Source organism: Schistocerca cancellata, chromosome 1 (assembly GCF_023864275.1).
Source record: "Schistocerca cancellata isolate TAMUIC-IGC-003103 chromosome 1, iqSchCanc2.1, whole genome shotgun sequence".
NCBI classification, from domain to species: domain Eukaryota; kingdom Metazoa; phylum Arthropoda; class Insecta; order Orthoptera; family Acrididae; genus Schistocerca; species Schistocerca cancellata.
This window is the reverse complement of record NC_064626.1, coordinates 733074660-733095155: the sequence shown is the minus strand read 5'-3', so window position 1 is coordinate 733095155 and position 20496 is coordinate 733074660. Positions and strand designations below refer to the sequence as shown.

Sequence of the window (20496 nt, the reverse complement as noted above, 5' to 3'; positions counted from 1 at the left end):
ATAGCAAGTGAGGTGGTTCCAGCTTGCTATGTTATAATATGCACTTCATAGTATTGTGCTTATGCAACAGAGCAAATGCTCCAAAAATAAATCCAGTGAGTGTCAGGGGAAGACAGCTACTTCTACCTTCTGGGGGAAAAGAATATCTTGGGAAAGCAAATTACCACAGAGATAGAAGTACAAACTCAGTATTAGTTTGAAGAAAAGCAAAAAGTGTAATGGATATTGACTAGTAGAAAGTGCACCTAGAGCCACTTGTTGTGAAACGTCAAAACTATACCACAATTCATCACTATTATTCTTCCAGCTGAAAATGGTTCCAGTAGCATTATACCTTCAATTCATAATGCTTTTCTTGTGTTACCAACATATGGCAAAAACTATTAAAAAGTGAATATACAAAGATCTGCCAATACTGCAGTTCTCTTCAGATCACCAACGTTAAGTGCTGTTGAGCTTGGCTCATACTTGGATGGGTGACTGTCTGGGTCTACCAAGCACTGTTGGCAAGCAGGGTGCACTGAGCTCTTGTGAGGCTAATTGAGAAGCTACTTGACTGAAAAGTAGCGGCTCTAGTCACAAAAACTGACAATGGCCAGGAGAGTTTTGTGCTGACCACAAGCCCCTCCATATCAGCAACCATCGGTTGAGGATGACATGGAAGTTGGTCAGTACTGTTGGGCCTTCCAAGGCCTGTTCAGACAGAGTATACGATCATCTCATATTACCTTCCTTACAGCAAAATAAAATGCACAAATCTCAAACAAGCTATACTCCTTATGTTAAGAATGCTGTAGTAGGTACTAGATATCTATTATAAAATGATAACATTAGTATGTTTGGTAATTAATAATCACAGATTTTCAATATACTTGAGTTTTATTTTGTAAGAAACTGTGCTTTGATTTCCCCATTCAATCTGTCTTCCACAAAATTAATATGAGTTTCCATCACCAAGCACCAGCTCAGATCCTGTGTATATGCTCACACATATTATTTCGTTTTCCACCTCATATGCAGGTTTTTATATGATGTTGGCTCTCCACCTTTGTCTGCTTCCTGTCATTTTTATTTTCATTACCTATCTGGCAATTTAACTTTTTCTATCATCTCTCCTTTTATTTTTCATTTAACCAATCCTTTCAGTGGATATACTGGTGAGGAATGTCTTCTTAGACAACATGAAAGATAATTATTGTTCCTCTTTATTATTTGCTGTAATGTTAGTTTATTTTCACTAAGCCTTTTTAGTATTTCCTAATTTTCAACTCTTTCTGTCATGCTTTTACTTTTTAACTTTCTCTGAATCCACATCTCAATGGTGTTCAATCTCATTTTATCTTGGTATAATATTTCTTACGTCTCTGCTGCATAAAATGTCACAGTGTAAGACACCTGACAAATATTTTCTCATTTCTCTAATCAATGTCCTACATGGTAGTTTTCCTTCCAGTTTAATTCTTGTTTGACCATTGTAATTTTGAATCTTATTTCTTTCACCTTTCATATCTTCCTTGATTAAGACGCTGAAGTGTTGACTTACTTGCTCAATTGTGGCTCGTTCTATGTTGTGCTATGTTGTGTTCTTATACACACACTCTCTCTCTCTCTCTCTCTCTCTCTCTCCCTGCCTCCCTCCCTCCCTCCCTCCCTCCCTCCCTCTCTCTCTCTCTCTCTCTCTCTCTCTCTCTCTCTCTCTCTCTCTCTCTCTCTCTCTCTCTCTCTCTCTCCCTCCCTCTCTCTCTCTCTCTCTCTCTCTCTCTCTCTCTCTCTCTCTCTCTCTCTCCCCCTGTTCCTTTCACCTGCCACAATTAGTGATGGGATGCTGTTAGTAATGCTGAACAGACCAACACCATCCTGTAATGCTTTCTGCATAAACACTATCAGGGAGCTGCAGAACGTTTTGGAGAGAGCTTCTGATAATGCAAAAAGTTAGTGCGTAGTATTCATTAAATGAAACACTGTCCTTGCAGTTTGTTAGGTCCTGCTGAGTAACAAGTTGAAATGAAATAAAGAAGTTTAGTCCACCAAGTATTGTGCTCGAAAGTATTTACCAAGATGCTGACTTAGAAACTAATATGTTACTTCAAGTTGCATATTTTCATTCCCTCTCTCCTGTGGTAATGCAGCTGAAGTAAATAAATTTTTTGTTCAGCTTATCTGAGCTGTAAGAATATTGTTTAAAGTATATATCTACAGATCTTCCAGAGGCTTTTTCAAAGATCTTGGGATTATTACACTCACTTTCCAGTAGGCCAACATTTATTCATTAATTGTACTTGTTGCTAGTAATAAAAATTTGTTTCAGTTGAACTGTGATTTACACAATCAGGACATAAGAAACAAATGATTTTCATCTAGACTTTGTCTCCTTCTCCAGAGTTAAGTGTAGAGTTGTGGAATTTGGTGGGAAAACCCTCAGTGTAGTTGATTATTGTTGGCCACACAGCAAGTAGCACTGTTTAGAATAGACAAGGCTCTGTTGTAATTGTTATGCTATGACATATAACAATCTCATCATATAGATATGAAGCTAATAATGTGAGCTAAATGACAAGTGGAAACGTGAGTTCAAAGCTCCTGTTTTTTAATTAGCTCTGTGCAATTTACAAACTCAAAAAACATAATAGACAAAGCAAGTCAGACTTCTATTTCTTTGTAAGGAGTTGTCACCATATGATTAGTCTTAGAACTTACATTTTTTTGGCTTTCTTCAGAGAAATAGTGTTTTAGTATATAACCGTAAGCAAAAATAATATAAATTTTAATTATTTCATTCTTTGCCAACTTTTATTCTCTGTTCCTGTTTCATTCTTACTGTTTGATAACTTTGAACTTTTATCTTCTTTGGGTCAGTAATTAGTTATGACTCAGTGAAATAATGTTATATCCAGGAGTTCCATCATCCAGAGAAACAACAGAGTTTAAGAAAACAGAACTCAAGTTCGATAGATAAGAGCATGAAATTCAACACAAAAACTTAAGAAAGGACAAACAGTGCCAAACTCCAGCAAAGTCTACAGTGATAACTTAGTGCCAAATTGGCACAAAATAGGCTCTGTAGTGAAAAAAATTTGTTGCTATCCACAAAGAGACTGAACATCAGAAAACAGTGTTCAATTGAAGGAAAACTTATACAAAGTTTGACAAAATCTCAGTGTTATTTATCTGTGCAAGTGGGAATTAAGAGACAATCATATCAGAACATTAATAAAAATGTGCTGCATCTGTGTAATTACGAATTTACTGTTGTGCATGAGTTAAAGCATCCAGGTGAACTTTTGTGTGTTGAATTCTGCCAGTGATTTCTGAGTGAAATGGAATCAGGACTTCAGGAACTTCAGATTTTCATTTCTTAAGATGAGGCCCAATTCATCCCCAGTCCAGGTGTGTGAACTCACAGTACATACACCATTATACATCAGAAAAAAACCATAGTGTTTTGAACAGCAGCTGGGTAATCTTGAGATTGGTGTTCGGCATGTAATATCTGGTGTACACATCATAACACGATTTTGCCACCAAACTGTTAATGCTAACCAGTGTGTGCAGAAACTGTTTAACCCACATGTAGATCAACCCACAGTATATGAATGACTGTATAGATATTTTCAGCAATAGGAACAACAGTATGTACCCTCCTGACAATCTTGTCAAAAATGCGAGTTGTTCATTGGAAGAAGACACTCAGGAGAGGCAGTGCAATCTTCTGGCCACCTTGATCACTTTATCTCCCTCCCTGTGATTTTTGTCTGTGGGACAAATTGAAGAGCCAGGTACACTCAAATAATCCTTACACAGTAGAAAAGCTACAGCAGAATATTGAAGACACTAGTGCTGTTGCTGCTGTCCACCGGGCAAAGCTGCAATGCACGGCTTACAATTTGATAAATAAAATACAGCACTGCATATAATGGTTGCCATTTACGGCATCTTTGATGATGTTAACTGATAAAGGTCAATTGGATGTTTCCCAGTTTATAAATATTTTCCAGGCTAGTTTTATTTTGCTCACCATGTATACATTTAATTGCACCTTGAAGGCTACAGCTCTTCAGATATTTCGAGGTTATACCTTTAGCTGGAAAGTTTTTATTTAATGTTTACATTTACATTTAGAACTAAAAGGAAAGAGAGTAAAAAGAATGATTTACCAACAATAAGTTAAAATATACTAACCTCAGGGGAAATTTTGAATGGCCTATTGCTCTCATCAGCTTCCTGGAGTGACTTAATCTTCTTGGTAATTTCATCAATGAAGAAGAGCACACATCTACAAAAATCCTTGAGAAAGAAATAAAGTCATAACTTTTTTGAAGAAAATAAAAATGTGCTAAAACTTATATTGAAATAGAAATATATGATTCAAATGTAATGACCAATACATGAGACCCGTGTATGGTTTAAGAAAAGCCTGTTTTTTTATTTTAGTCATATAAAATCTTTATGCTTTTGTTGTGTTTGTCTTACACAAAAATGTTATGAGTGCTAATGGCTTTTGTCAATGTTGTTACCTCTTATACATGTTCCTATTGTGAAAATTTAGGAGCAAAAGAATTGTTTAGGAAATCTTTGAAAAAATATCATAAGAAAAATTGAGAGTGGCATGTCTGCCTGTGTCTGTATATGTGTGGATGGATATGTGTGTGAGTGTGTGCGTGTGTATACCTGTCCCTTTCCCCCCCTAAGGTAAGTCTTTCCGCTCCCGGGATTGGAATGACTCCTTACCCTCTCCCTTAAAACCCACATCCTTTCATATTTCCCTCTCCTTCCCTCTTTCCTGATGAAGCATCCATGGGTTGCAAAAGCTTGATATTTGTGTGTGTGTTTGTGTGATTTTTATTGTACCTATCTACCAGCGCTTTCCCGTTATGGTATATATTGGGAACGATAGTCTGTATTTGTGTAGCAATATCTGAGAAATGAATGTAAAATAATATAAACTCTTGTATTTCTCTTTAAAGTGTTTCCTATTGTACTTCATAACACAAAATCAAATGCTTTGCAAATTGCATATGATAAAATGAACAAATCACATTTCATGTTTCACATATTGTTTGTGAAACATTGGCTGTAAACTGAAGTATTGGAGCTAGTTTTTATGAAACAAAAATACACTTGCTGCATAGCACTACACCAGTGAAAATGGCACTTAGAGAAGCATTGGTGCCAATAAATGGTAGGGAATTTGGTGTTACTACACTACAGTACAAACAAACAACATGTTTTTGCTTTAAAACTACACTTAATGGATTTTGTAAATTATCCGAGTAAATTTCTGTTAACTGTAAAGTTAATTGAAATCCTTAATACTTTCAATTTCTGTATGATTACTATTCTTATCCTATGTTGTAAAAAGAATTTATCGTGTAATACATACATCCAGCATTTTTGCAGCACATTTGTAAGATATTCCTTGTTTGTAAGTGGCCCTTTTCAACTGTGAAAAAATAAATGTATAGGCTATAGACATCTATACATTACTCTGCACAAGTGTTTAATCAAACACAAACCACTGTACATAAGCCATTTATTCAGAAGTACTCACTTGATAAAAGAGCTCCATCATATCCAGAGCTGATGACGTGTACTTAACATCATTATCAATGGGTTTTAAGGTGTCTTTCCTTATTGCTGTTTCAATCATTGTCATGATCCTAGTAAGTGAAATATCAAGCCAAGATACTTTTCCATTCTTTGATACTTCACACATTTTATGAAGATTAAATAGTTCCCAAGTATCAGGTTCTTGTCCACTCCCACTGCTGCTGCTGCTGAAAATATGTAGTGCATTGATACAGAAGTTTATTTATTTATGAGAGCCTTGTATTATGTATCAAAAGATAATTCTTAGATTTATACAGCAAACTATAGAAAATGAAATTTGAGATACAGATCTAACCCATTGAAATCACTTGTGTAGGAATGAAAGTGGATGCCACAAGAAGATTTATTTACTTTGAAATTGTGATAGTACTTTACTGGTCATTTGTACTGCAAGAGGAACAGTATGATACAGGACAAGTCAGCCTTTAGGTTCCACAGTTGATATGAACTTGATGAAGATTAAAAGCATGGGTCTGTTTGGACTCTAAATGTTTGCCAACAATTAAAATTTATTAGTACGTCATGACTGGCCATTTTTGGCCATAAAGGCCATTTTGAAGTGATACCAAAAGCAGCCAAATGTGTCAGTTATCATAATCTTGGGAGACAGGATAGAGCAAATGTTTCCTCACAAGTATGAGACACACGCTATGTCTTGTTTCCCAAGATTACAACAGCTGATGTATCTTGCTACTTCTTGGCCTTCTTACTCTTCCTGCAGCCACAGTACCCTCTCTTCAGCAGTCCTCTTTATCTCCATGTATGAAGAACATCTCCTATCTCACTAATCATATTTTTGAAATAGGATGTTCTCAGTTGTCCTGTCATTACTTTCCCTACAATCTTGCCTTTGAAAATGTTTTGCAACAGAATATCATATCTAATTAAATATTGAATTAGTCTTGCTTAATGTTGAGCTATAGCTTTCAGCAATTATTTCTTCTCTCCTATTTCTTGTAGAATTATCTCATTCACTTTTTCTATCAATTCAGCTAGTTCTTGCAGCACTTCTCCTGAACTACATTTCCACAGCTTTGCGATGAGGTCTCTTCTGCTTTGCTAACATCCAGGTTTCACATCCATACATCAGGACACTCCAAACAAAGCTCTTCACACATATAGCTTCATGCTATCACTTGAAAATTGCCTTTGGAGTAAAAACTGCTCAGTTATGACACAAATACATTTTAATTTCTGGTTTACACGCCCTGTAGAACTGTGTTTTTAAAATGACTGTAACAAGGAAGATTTCCCAACAGGTGCCTCTCATCAGCAAAAGTATTTTACACAGTAGACAGGTGCTTCTGAGAGGATAGAGCATTTGTGGTGCCTCTAGGATTTAATGGCTGGTGGTAGCTGCCGACATAATGTAGACAATGAAGAGCACTTGTTGCTGACAGTTGTTAGGAACTGAAACTAAGCACCAGGTCTCACAGCACTGTATCATGAGTGTCAGAATTGAATTGTGTAAGTATTACCCAGTAACAAATTCCATCCCTTTCAAAACCAGTAGGTACAAGCTTTGTTGCTGGGAGACTACCATCAGAGACTGGATTTCTGGAGCTTCATTGTAAGTCATTGGATGCAAGATCAGCAATTTTCAAGAACAGTATTTTTGCAATAACAAAATTATTTCATAAAGGATGGTTCTTTCTCATAACATCCATAATGGAGAATAGAGAATCCCCACACCAGGAAAGTATGAGGGTACCAGCAATGGTATTGTGTCATAGGCTGATGTGGCTCTATTGATCATTATCTCAATGGACCACATGTGCTACTTCCAAGATTGACAGGAGAACAATATTTGCATTTCCAGGATACTTATTCACAGAAAGAAGTTAGTGTGGTCATTAAAAGGAAATGTGGTTCATATATGATGGAGTTGCCAGTCACTTCAGTGCCACTGCGTGATGCCAGCAAAACAATTTCTTTCCTTCAAAATGAAGTGGTTCTGGAGGACCTGTAGCATGATCCATTACACCCTCTTGCCACAATTCACTTTTTATTTATTGAACCATCTGAAATCTTTAATTTATTGAGGTGAGATCTCTGACAGCATCAATTTGTGATGCAGAATATAAAATAACTTGACACTACGTTAAAAGACACAGACATGACACATCATGTGTAGCAGTCATTTCTGGGAAGAGTCATAGTTTGCCTCACTCATCATAGATGCAATTTCAAACAATAATTGTGGAATGCCAAGAGAGTTCATGACCTTGTGTTGCTACATTATTTTTATTTTTACACTTACTGCATTAATTTGATTTAACTGACACAATATTTGAATTATTTATTGCAGTTATTTGCATGTGTTCTTTAAAACTGACTTTAGAACATATATATTAAAAATGAATAACATTAAAAGAATTTTTTAAATATGTGTAAGGTCTGTTTTCTCAAACACGTCCAAAATAATAGCACCATTTATAATACAGCAGCCTTATTTACATGATGAAAAATAAATGGTGACATTGTTGTAATCAGGTGTTGAAACAAATCCAATGCTGAAAAGCAAAAATTTGTATTGGACCGGGACTCAAATCTGGATTTCCTGCTTATCATCAGCAGTCACTTAAACTGCTTCGGCTATCCAAGAACGATTCCCACATGTCTCAAACTACACACATAGTGTCCCCTATCCATTATCCTCATTGCTTGCAACCTCACCTGATTCCTGTAAGAGGTCAAACAAAGAGTGGATCCACACTGAAGGTATCATTATGTATATATATATGTATAAATGTGGTGTCTGTTCTTTTTGATATGTCTGAATACACTATGTATATAGTGCGCAACATAAGGGAATTTGGGTTAAATGAGAAGTATTCTTGGATAGATGAAGTAGTTAAGGCAACCACTTGTGAAAAGTGGGAAATTTGGGTTTGAGTCCCAGTCTTACACAGATTTTCACCACTGGATTTATTTCAGTGCCCAATTGCAAATGCTGTCAGAATTTCTCTTTCATTATTAATGCATGTCTTTCTCGATTTCCTTTCCCAATGCTAACTAGCTGTGACACATAGCATGCACGCACGCACACACACACACACACACACACACACACACACACACACACACACACACACACACACGGAGAGAGAGAGAGAGAGAGAGAGAGAGAGAGAGAGAGAGAGAGAGAGAGAGAAAGTTGACACTACCTTGATAGCTTTCAGCTAAGCAGACCACTGCATGATGCCTTGTGTTTTGCCATATAATCTGTTGCGAGGACTACTTTGATGCATTAATGTTGGGCAGTCTTGTTTCTCTTTCCTCTTAGCTTTTGCAGTCTTATAAACACACTGAAAAGCTCTTTTCACACTTCGAGACTTTTGTGATGTTCAGTTGCGCTGTCATTTCTTGCCACGAAACAAGAGGAAAACAATTTTGTGTGCAACTTAATATGGCACTATGTGCTAATTATATACCATACTACTTCTTCGACTCATGGCATTACAATGCTGCATGGGTGTTAGCCTCTTCAACAAGTTTCCTCCATTCTACCTTCTCCAGTATGGTTATCACCATCCTCTGACATTAAGGAATTTGATATTTCCTTTGTAATCATCTATCCACCAAGCTCTGTCTTCTTCCAGTTGGTTTCCATTCAGAAACCTTTACTGTCATTCTTTCGGTATCCATCCTAAGGATATGTCCAAACCAGGCCATTCCCCTACTTTTTACCAATCTAATGTCAGTTTCTAGTATGAGGAACTCCAAATCAGCTTCCATTCTAGATCTCCAGAAACAATTCTTATACTGAACTGCTCTACAGATCTTGCACAGAACTCTACACTCAGAATTTGTACTGTTAATATTAGATCACTGCCTGTCAAAGTTCTGCACATGTTCAAGATTGAAGCAAGCTGCTGATAGTTTAACCAGGTTATTATTTTACTTCCTGATGAAATTTATGTATTTAGTCTTCATTTCATTGACAATAAAGCCTCTTGGTTGTGTGGTTTCTTTCCGTTCACATATTGTTTTCCCTAGTGAAATTCTCCTTCTATTAATAATTGGTACATCATCAGCATATGTCTGTCTATATCTGAGCTGACTGTGCCAACTGCACATTTAAGTTTGAGGATTACTAGATTCCAGTGCAATAATGAAGGTGAATATTTGTCAAATGAAGTGAAAACCTTCTTTAAAGAGAAGGGAATCCTGTATGAACTGACAATGAGATATAGGCTACACCACAACAAAATGAAGTAAGTGAGTAGACAAACAGGAACATTACAAACAAGGTTCACTGTGTGTTGCTGAACAACAAACTAAAAAAATCTTTTTGGTCAGAAGCAGTACAGACTGCTGTTTTGTTAATAAATGGAACATCAATGTGTTAAATTAAAAGTGACAGTTCCTGCTACTCTGTGGTACAGTGAAATGCCCAAGTTTCAGAAACTGAAAGAAGTGATTGTTGATAAGTTTGATTCTATTACAGGGAAGTGCTTCATCGTTGGACGCTGTGTTAAGAGGATATTGGCTATGGTTTCTGGAAGAGAGATACATAATACTTGGAAGAGAAGCCAAGTTTCATGAAAATCATTCTGATTTTAATAATGAAGATTGGTTCTCTCGGAGACAACAATGAGGTTGCCATTGATGAAGAGAATATTAATGACTACAGAAATGACAATATATCAAGTGATAATGAAGTTGAATAAATGAGATCTCCTGAAATATGCAAAAGTGCAGAGAAAGAAAATGTCTGGCATAGATGAAAGACTATGCAGTATTAGAAGTGAGTGCAGAAGTATACATCAAGGATGTTCTGAGGACTTTCAGTGACATCTACATCAGATCAGACAAAGAAGAATGACTTCCCAGCAGCAGAAGAGCTTGAGTAATAAATGAAACCAGTATTTGAATTACCTGAAAACAAGAACAAAAAAAAAACATTGAGACCAAGTGAATTATTAAACTGAAACATGATGATGTAGGCAACATAAGACTAGTTTCTCGTGGTTGTTTTCAAAGAAAAGGTATTAACTATAATAAAACATGCTTCTGTAGCAAGGTTAAAAACTCACAACATTACTTGCCATTATGTATCAGGAAAAATGGATTTCAAATAAAATAGATATAAAAGGTTTTTTTATTCATGGAAATTTAGGTGAAGAAATTTACATAAAAATACCAATAGGACTTTATGTAGAACCAGGTACTGTATGTAAGAGAAACAAGGCAATTTATGGTTTAAAGATGGCCTCAGGATCTTGGAATTTCATGTCTGAGAAGTCTGTTTTCTCAAAGTTCTACACTTTGTGCAAATCAGTGCCGATAGGTGTCTATATACTTATAGCAACTTAAACACTAAGGTTTATTTTTTGTTGTATGCATCTGTTGTTATCATTTTAAAGAATGATAAGATGAAAATTGAAGAATTCAAATTAGCTTTAAGGGTAAATTTAAAATGAAATATTTTGGAGGTTTCAGACTGTTCTTGTGAATTAAGACACATAAGAGCGAAGATGGAATAATTTTGAGTCAGAAAACTTACTTGGAAAACCTATTGAAGAGATTTGATATAAATGAATGCAAGCCAGTTAACACACTCCTAGTACTGAATTACAAACAAGATTGTATGATAAAGTGCCTTACAGAGAATTAATAGAATGATTGCATCATTAACTCAAACAACACGACCTGATTTAAGCTGTGCTGTTAATTACACCAAGGAGCTAAAGAAACCGGTACACCTGCCTAACATTGTGTAAGGCCCCCACAAGCACACAGAAGTGCTGCAACTTGATGTGACATCGACTCTACTAATGTCTGAAGTAGTGCTGGAGAGAACTGACACAATGAATCCTGCAGAGCTGTCCATAAATCCATAAGACTATTAGGGGTGGAGATCTACAGAACAGCATGTTGAAAGGCATCCCACATATGCTCAATAATATTCATATCTGGCGAGTTTGGTGGCCACTGGAAGTGTTTAAACTTGTAAGAGTGTTCCTGGAGCCACTCTTTAGCAATTCTGGACATGTCTGGTATTGCATTGTCCTGCTGGGATTGCCCAAGTCCATCAGAATGCACAATGGACATGAATGGATGCAGGTGATCAGACAGGATGCTTATGCGCGTGTCACATGTCAGAGTCTTATCTAGATGTATCAGGGGTCCCATATCTCTCCAACTGCACATGCCTACACCATTAAGAGCCTCTACCACCTTGAACAGTCCCTTGCTGACATGCAGGATCCATGGATGATTCACGCGGTTGTCTCCATACCCGTACATATTCATCCACTAGATGCTATTTGAAATGAGACTCATCTGACCAGACAACATGTTTCCAGTCATCTACAATCCAATGTCAGTGTTGACAGGCCCAGGTGAGGCATAAAGCTTTGTGTTGGTAGTCATCAAGGATAGACAAGTGGGCCTTTGGCTCCAAAAGCCCATATTGACAATGTTTCATTGAATGGTTCACATGCTGACATTTGTAGATGGCCCAGCACTGAAATCTGCAGCAATCTACAGGACAGTTGCACTTCTGTCATGCTGAATGATTTTCTTCAGTTGGTCCCATTCTTGCAGGATCATTCCTGATATTCACGCAACATCCGTGAAATGGTCGTATGGGAAAATCCCCACTTCATCACTCTCTCGGAGATGCTGTGTCCCATCACTCGTAAACCAACTATAACACCATGTTCAAACTCACTTAAATCTTGATAAGCTGCCACTGTAGCAACAGTAACTGATCTAACAACTGCACCAGACATTTGTTGTCTTATATAGGCACTGCCAACCACAGTGCTGTATTCTGCCTGTTTACTTATCTCTGTATCTGAATATGCATGCCTATACTAGTTTCTTTGGCAATTCAGTGTATTTCAATCTTTACCAAAGTTATCCATTGGAAAAATTTAAAGAGAAGAGACACTGCAGATTATGGGATGCATTATAAAAATGAAGAAAACAATGAAACTGTCATAGCTTATTCTGATGATGATTGGGACAAGAGCTCACATAGAAAATCAAGCTGTTTGTTAACACTGTAAGCTGGAGAACTAAAACGATGAGGTACTTTAAAGTAGCCTGTTACAGAAGTAGAATTTGTATAACTTGCAACATGTGTTGTAAAATATTTGTGGTTTGAGAATGCTCCGTGATCTAAAAATTTTGAAGACTGAAAAACTCATAATTTATGAAGACAATCAGTCTTGTATTGCTTCTTTTTGTAAATGGAATATAAAAGACTAAAACATATAGATATTAAGTATAAGTTTATTAGATACTTATATTTTAAAAGGAAAACAAATATTATGTACATTGCTACAGAAAATCAGTTAGCTGACACTTTTACAAAATCATTGGGCAAACAAAATTTTGAAAAATGATCACAAGGATTGAAAACATTTAAAGTTGCAGACTGAAGTGTAGTGAAAGAATAACAGTTCTATACTATCTTCTTATGATTTGTTTGATATGTGTACATCTTTGGTAGCGGGAATGTTTTGGATTTGTTGTGTTCATTGAGTGTGCATATACTGTCTGCACAAATTAAGTTAACACTTTGTGTAATGGCTGATAGAAGTGACTGTAGTGGCATTTTTAATTTACAGTTACTCCAATAAGCCACTGTGCTAAGTGTCAATTTAGTTTGTGCAGACTGTGTGTGTTGTCGTAAAGTGCGTCTAATGTATTTTCTTCATTCAGTGAATAAATTAATTAAAACTAAAGTTTTTTTTTTTTTTTTTTTTTTTTTTAAGTTTTGCATGACAGATGTAGCAAATATCGAAATCTATTACAAATATATTTAGTCCTAAGACATTTAAATATGCTGATAATGACTGTATTCATATTAACTGTTGGGTTAAGAACTAAACTACTACCTCTGTCTATTGAAGTTAGTGTTTCTATTTAGTGACTCACTGGAACATGTTCTGTAGTGAGAAGCACTAATAAAGTCCCTTGCTGTTTCTGTACAGACCTTTGCATTTCTTTATTGCATCTAAGCAAACTATATAAAATATTGTCTTAGTTCATTGTATCCTTTTTATCATTGTCATATTTCTCTATATTACCCAGTATCTACATGCCACAATGAAGAAGACTGAAACAGTGTCATGTAATATCAAAAAGTGACAATTTAGAGAGATCAAAAATTTTAGGAAGTCAGGGAGCTACTGAATTTCTATAGAAAATTTATTCATTTATTAAAACTTTCTTGGTCCTTAAATAGCTTGAAAGCTGGCTTGTGGCCTAATGAGTGAATGAATAAAAAGAAAAGATGCAAAATCTCTTTCCTGATCAGAGCTAGCATTTGTCTTAACATAAAAGACACAACTGGCTGTCTCTAATTTCCATTTTACAGACCCCTAGAATCTGTAGCAGGCAATGAATACAAACCTATCTCTGCAGAAGTACAGTTTTCATGTTAGAGAAACAAATACGTAAAGCAATGTATGCAGCTCTCTCGCATCTAATGGATAAAAGAGGAATACTGCTTTATTGTGACTGAGCTAATTATTATTATACACCTAACTAACCAATGTCAAAATGGTCAATGAGTATTCCAAAATGCTCTTTTAGCACTGTGACAAGTAAATACTTTATGTCTTGTGTGTACCACAGCAGTAGGAGTTATTACTGCCTTGTTTAGTTGATGATAAATACCGTAATTGCTACTGTTCTTTCGCTTATCAGACATCAAGTTGTGGGGTACTTTGTTTTATGTGACCATTGTTGTAGCACAGAAATCTCTGGACATGGGCCATTATTGGTTATATCAGTGCCCTAGGACTTTTATAAGTGGAAATTAGAAACATTTTTGTTTTCCCCTTCAGTTAAGGTTTGGGTCTGTTGTTCCTGAATTTATACCACTCCCTGTATCAATGTGTCTCAAGCAAAGCACTTCATGGATTACATTTGACATAAATTTTAGATTTTGCTGTAGCTTCAAAATCGTCATTCAGAGAGCTTGAATATACGCTACTGGCCATTAAAATTGCTACACCAAGAAGAAATGCAGACGATAAATGGGTATTCATTGGACAAATATATTATACTAGAACTGACATGTGATTACATTTTCATGCAATTTGGGTGCATAGATTCTGAGAAATCAGTACCCAGAACAACCACCTCTGGCCGTAATAATGGCCTTGATATGCCTGGGCATTGAGTCAAACAGAGCTTGGATGGCATGTACAGGTACAGCTGCCCATGCAGCTTCAACATGATGCCACAGTTCATCAAGAGTAGTGACTGGCGTATTGTGACAAGCCAGTTGCCCGGCCACCATTGACCAGATGTTTTCAATTGGTGAGAGATCTGGAGAATGTGCTGGACAGGGCAGCAGTTGAACATTTTCTGTATCCAGAAAGGCCCGTACAGGACCTGCAACATGCGGTCGTGCATTACCCTGCTGAAATATAGGGTTTTGCAGGGATCGAATGAAGGGTAGGGGCACGGGTCATAACACATCTGAAATGTAACGTCCACTGTTCAAAGTGCCATCAATGCGAACAAGAGGTGACCGAGATGTGTAACCAATGGCACCCCACACCATCACGCTGGGTGATACGTGAGTATGGCGATGACGAATACACGCTTCCAATGTGTGTTCACCGTGATGTCGCCAAACATGGATGGGACCATCATGATGCTGTAAACAGAACCTGGATTCATCCGAAAAAAAAATGATGTTTTGCCATTCGTGCACCCAGGTTTGTTGTTGAGTACACCATCACAGGCGCTCCTGTCTGTGATGCAGCGTCAAGGGTAACCGCAGACATGGTCTCCAAACTGATAGTCCAAGCTGCTGCAAATGTCATCAAACTGTTCATGCAGATGGTTGTTGTCTTGCAAACATCCCCATCTGTTGACTCAGGGATCGAGACGTGGCTGCACGATCCATTACAGCCATGTGGATAAGATGCCTGTCATCTCGACTGCTAGTGATACGAGGCCATTGGGACCCAGCACAACATTACCCTCCTGAACCCACCGATTCCAAATTCTGCTAACAGTCATTGGATCTCGACCAATGCGAGCAGCAATGTCGCGATATGATAAACCGCAATTGCGATAGCCTACAATCCGAACTTTATCAAAGTCAGAAACGTGATGGTACGCATTTCTCCTCCTTACACAAGGCATCACAACAATGTTTCACCATGCATTGCCGGTCAACCGCTGTTTGTGTATGAGAAATTGGTTGGAAACTTTCCTCATGTCAGCACATTGTAGGTGTCGCCACCGGCGCCAACCTTGTGTGAATGCTCTGAAAAGCTAATCATTTGCATATCACAGCATCTTCTTCCTGTCAGTTAAATTTCATGTCTGTAGCACGTCATATTCATGGTGTAGCAATTTTAATGACCAGTAGTGTAGTTACATTGAGGTATCAATAATTGTGAGAAATAGTTTTGTAGAAATAAGCCAAGACCCTGGGCTTTTCACCCAGTCCTACAATTATCTGCCTTTGTTAACAAACTACAGGGAAGATAAACCAAATTTGTGTTCAGGCATTTTATGGGGAACCAGTAATATTAGATTAATACTAATGAGTAGGCACTACAGAGAAGAGCTGCTGGTGTCAGAAAATAAGTGGTGGTGAAAGACAGACAATGCAGATCAACTGAATTAGAAACAACTCTCCAGTAATATGTAGCCACCCTTCTCTGCCCTGTTGCCAGGGATTTGTGATTTTTCATGGTGTGGACTCCACATCAGATTCATTTGGGAGCTATACTGATTGCTTGCTGTGTTAAACAGTAAAATGTACACTAGTTTCTAAGAGTGTACTTCATAATCATTATTGAAAAACTTCATAGGTTTTTTTGACTTGGCTGTGGTTATGACCTAATATCTTGTCACTTGTGTAGGATATCTCATCTAACACCAACTACATTAAGGATTCTGCGTCCATGAAAAACATCCATCTGCTCTGATATTAATCACATCATACATATGACTTACATGAGTTATAACACTTTCCAGGCACAACCTTGACAGAAAACTCTCTTTAAGTACAATCATGAATATAAGTAGTTTTACCTTATGCATCTTTCCGTTCTGTCCATTCCAGCACAAGATTCATCTTGTGAATGGATTCTCTTTCTTCTACCATTCTTTGGTGTAAACCTCTTACTGTTTCGCTGTATTCCAGATCTGGGAGTTTCTACAGTAACAGTCCTCTTATTTGCATTGTAATATCCGGCATACTTTATCCTGTCTTTTTTATGGGGGCAGCCACATAGTACATAAGCTGTAACAGAAATAATATTTTATGAAATTAGTTGTCACTTGCAAGATAAATTACATATGCATTTGGGAAAGAACAAATTTCTTGAAAGTTATATCAGTCTTGCAAAGCTGTTCCTTTTATCAGAGATATTAGATTCATCTTATGTTTTTCTTTTACATATATCACATGTTACCATTCTGTGTCTCACAGATGGCTAATTCCAAACTTTGATATATATTGGAACCAACAACAAGCAAATAGCAATATTGACACTTGGACATTTGTCACTCTTCTGATGATCCCTCTTCTATAATCCTGCAATTGTTGAAAAACATTTACCTTCAAAAGCTGGTATATTATCTAAATATACAATGCCTTATTTTCTCATTATATCCCACCAACTCAGTTTGAAGTTGATTTTCATGATGTCTCTCCCAGTCTTCATCCTACTGACTCCCTAAAAACCAATGGTTTGTACTTCTAGACACTCAGTAGTACTCTTGCCAGGATTACAATAGCCAACTTCTACATCAAGATAATGGTTGACCAAAATTATGCCCTGTAATGAACCCCACCATATTATTTTTTCTAAAAAAATGTCAAACTACCTTTTCAGTGCTCTCACAAGCTTTACAATAATCTGGTCAAATGCCATATTCCTCCTCACACCATTTCTTACTCTTTGAACATGACACACACTGTCAAAGGAATAGGCATTTCTGAGTCTACATCAATGTCTACATCAATATCTACATCTACATGTATGTTCTGCAAACTACTGAAGTGTATTGCAGAGGGTATGTACCACTGCACCAGTTATTAAGGTTTTTCCCATTCCATTCATGTATGAGCACAGGAAGAGTGACAGTTTAAATACCTCCATGCATGCTGTAATTAATCTAATCATGTCCTCACAATCTGCACGCAAGTGAGCTGTAGAGGGTTGTATAGAGTCCTACAGCCATGATTTAAAGCCAGTTCTTGAAACTTTGTAAGCAGGTTTTCTCGGGATAGTTTATGTTTATCTTCGATAGACTGCCAATTCTGATTCTTCAGCATCTCTGTGACTCTCTCCAATTGACCAAACAAACCTGTGACCATTCATGCTACCTTTCTCTCTATATTTTCAATATCCCCTGTTGTCCTGTTTGGTATGTGTCGCACACACTTGAGCATATTCTATGGTGGATCAAATGGATCAAATGAGCGACCTGCTAGCAATCTCCTTTGTAGACTAACTGCATTTCCCCAGTATTCTGTCAATGAACTGAAGTCTAACACCTGTTTTACTCATGATTGAGACTATGTGATCATTCTATTTCAAATTGGTGCGAAGTGTTACATCCAGGTATTTATATGAGTTGATTGATTTCAGCTGTGACTCATTGATATTGTAGTCATAACATACTATAGTTTATCATTTTGTGAAGTGCACAATTTTACTTTTCTGAACATTTTAAAACAAATTGCCAAAATTGGCACCATTTTGAAATCTTATCATGATACGAGTGAATATGGTTCAAATGGCTCTGAGCACTATGGGACTCAACTGCTGTGGTCATAAGTCCCCTAGAACTTAGAACTACTTAAACCTAACTAACCTAAGGACAGCACAGAACACCCAGCCATCACGAGGCAGAGAAAATCCCTGACCCCGCCGGGAATCGAACCCGGGAACCCGGGAGTGGGAAGCGAGAACGCTATCGCACGACACGAGTGAATATAAATATATCTTATTTCAGACTGTACTTCACTATAGATAACTGTGTTATCTGCAAAATAATGTTGTCCATAATATCATTAATGTACAGCATGAAAAGTAAGGATGCCAATACACTTCCCTGGAATACACTCAAAGTTACTTCTACGTTTGTAATGAGCCTCCATCAGAGATAATATGCTGCATCCTCCTTACCAAAATATTCTCAATCTAGTCACAAATTTCGTTTGATACCTCATAAAACTATACTTTCGGTAATAAGCATACGTGTGGTACTGAGTTAAATGCTTTTTTGTAGATCACGGAATACTGTGTTTAACTGATTGCCTTGATCCAAAACTTTCAGTATGTCATGTGAGAATAGTGCAAGCTGGATTTCAAATTATCGATGTTTTTGGAATTGTTACTGGTTGGCATAGAGGAGGTAATTTTTCCAAGTTGCATCATTATATTTGAGCTCAGAATATGTTCTAAGTTTTCTGAATCACTTGTATTACCCTTCTTGTAAACGGGTGTGACCTGTACTTTTTTCCAACTACTGGGCAAAGTTCTTTGCTCACAGAATCTGTGATAGATTATAGTTAAAATAGGGCTAATTCAGCCACAAATTCAGTGTAGAATCTGACAGGAGTTCCACTGAGCCCTGGAGCTTTGTTCAATTTTAACGATTCCAGCTGTTTCTCAAATTGAGGCAATTCTCCTCAATTTTACTTTGTAAAAGAACATTTGATAACTGAGTTAAGCATTTCTGCTTTTGCTTTGCTAGCCTGAGTTTCAGTTTGTGTCTCATTCCTGAATCATTGGACACTAACTCTGGTGTGATTAACAGCCTTTACATACAACCAAAATTTCTTTGGTTTTTGTGAAAGATCATTTGACGTTATTCTGCTAAGGTAGTCATTGAGGGCCTCATGCACTGCTCTCTTGACAGCCAAATGTATTCCATTCAGCATCTATCTATCTATAGACCCATGCTTTGTTTTACACCTATTATACAGTAGCCTCTGTTTCTTCAGAAGTTTCTTTACGGCAAGTGTATATCATGGAGGCTCCATCCCATTATGAACTGTTCTACTGGGTACATATCTATCCAGTGCCTGGACAACTCTCCTTTTAAACCTGAGTTATATTTCCTCTATATCCTCAAGTTCCTGTGCTTAAAGTTTCAAGTTCCTCATTGAGATATGACACTACTGCTTTTTTTTATCTAGTTTACTGGACATATGGTTTAGTTGTCCTTTGTACTTTGGTAATAATTGATACCAAACCTTGCCATGGTCACTGATAGCAGTTTTGCTGTGGAGATCCTTAAGGAGGTCAGGACTGTTTGTTGCCATTACATCTGGTATATTTCCATCATGGGTGGGGTTCTGAACTCCAAGTTATATGAACTTTTCAGAGAAGGCATCTGCAGGATGTCTTGTCAACTCACCACTAACAAAACTTTAATTTTCCCAATTGCTTGCTGAATGATTAAAATCTCCACTGAAGATTCCAGTATGATGGGGGAATTTACAGAAAAGTGGACTGAGGTTTTGTCTAAAATTTTCAGTTACATCAAGAAGTGAGTCTGCTTGTTGATAGAAGGATCCAGTTATCATTTTATGCCCACCTCTGATACTGAGTCTTGCCCACAAAATAAATTATGCAGCTTTAGTTTCTATCTGCTGCATTTGAGCTTCTTGTCTACTGTGACAAATACACCACATACATTTCCCATTAGTCTGTCCTGTTGTTATACACTTAAATTTGCCCCAAAAACCCCATTGCTATTAACTTCAGGTTTTAACAACTTTCTGTACCCAGTATTACGTGAACTTCACTGCTTTTCAGAAGGCCTTCAGACACTTTGTTATGAATGTTTCAGCAGTTAATTTCTAAAATTTTATTACTCTCAACCATGTGGGGCATGTCTTTCAATCTCACACTAATGCTTCTTGATTCCCTACAGCTGTCA

At 37.1% G+C, this 20496-nt stretch overlaps 1 protein-coding gene across 1 annotated transcript in view; it reads right to left on the bottom strand.

Annotated features, from left to right (window-relative positions):
- LOC126185353 (protein unc-13 homolog 4B-like) overlaps positions 1-20496 on the bottom strand; it is a 133124-nt gene that overhangs the window by 39512 nt on the left and 73116 nt on the right. Inside the window, exons 3-6 of the mRNA XM_049928122.1 lie at positions 16630-16840; positions 5549-5774; positions 5381-5440; positions 4180-4284 (exon numbers count right to left, since the gene is read on the bottom strand). Coding sequence (XP_049784079.1) covers positions 4180-4284; positions 5381-5440; positions 5549-5774; positions 16630-16840 — 602 coding nt within the window. The remainder of the gene's footprint in view (positions 1-4179; positions 4285-5380; positions 5441-5548; positions 5775-16629; positions 16841-20496) is intronic.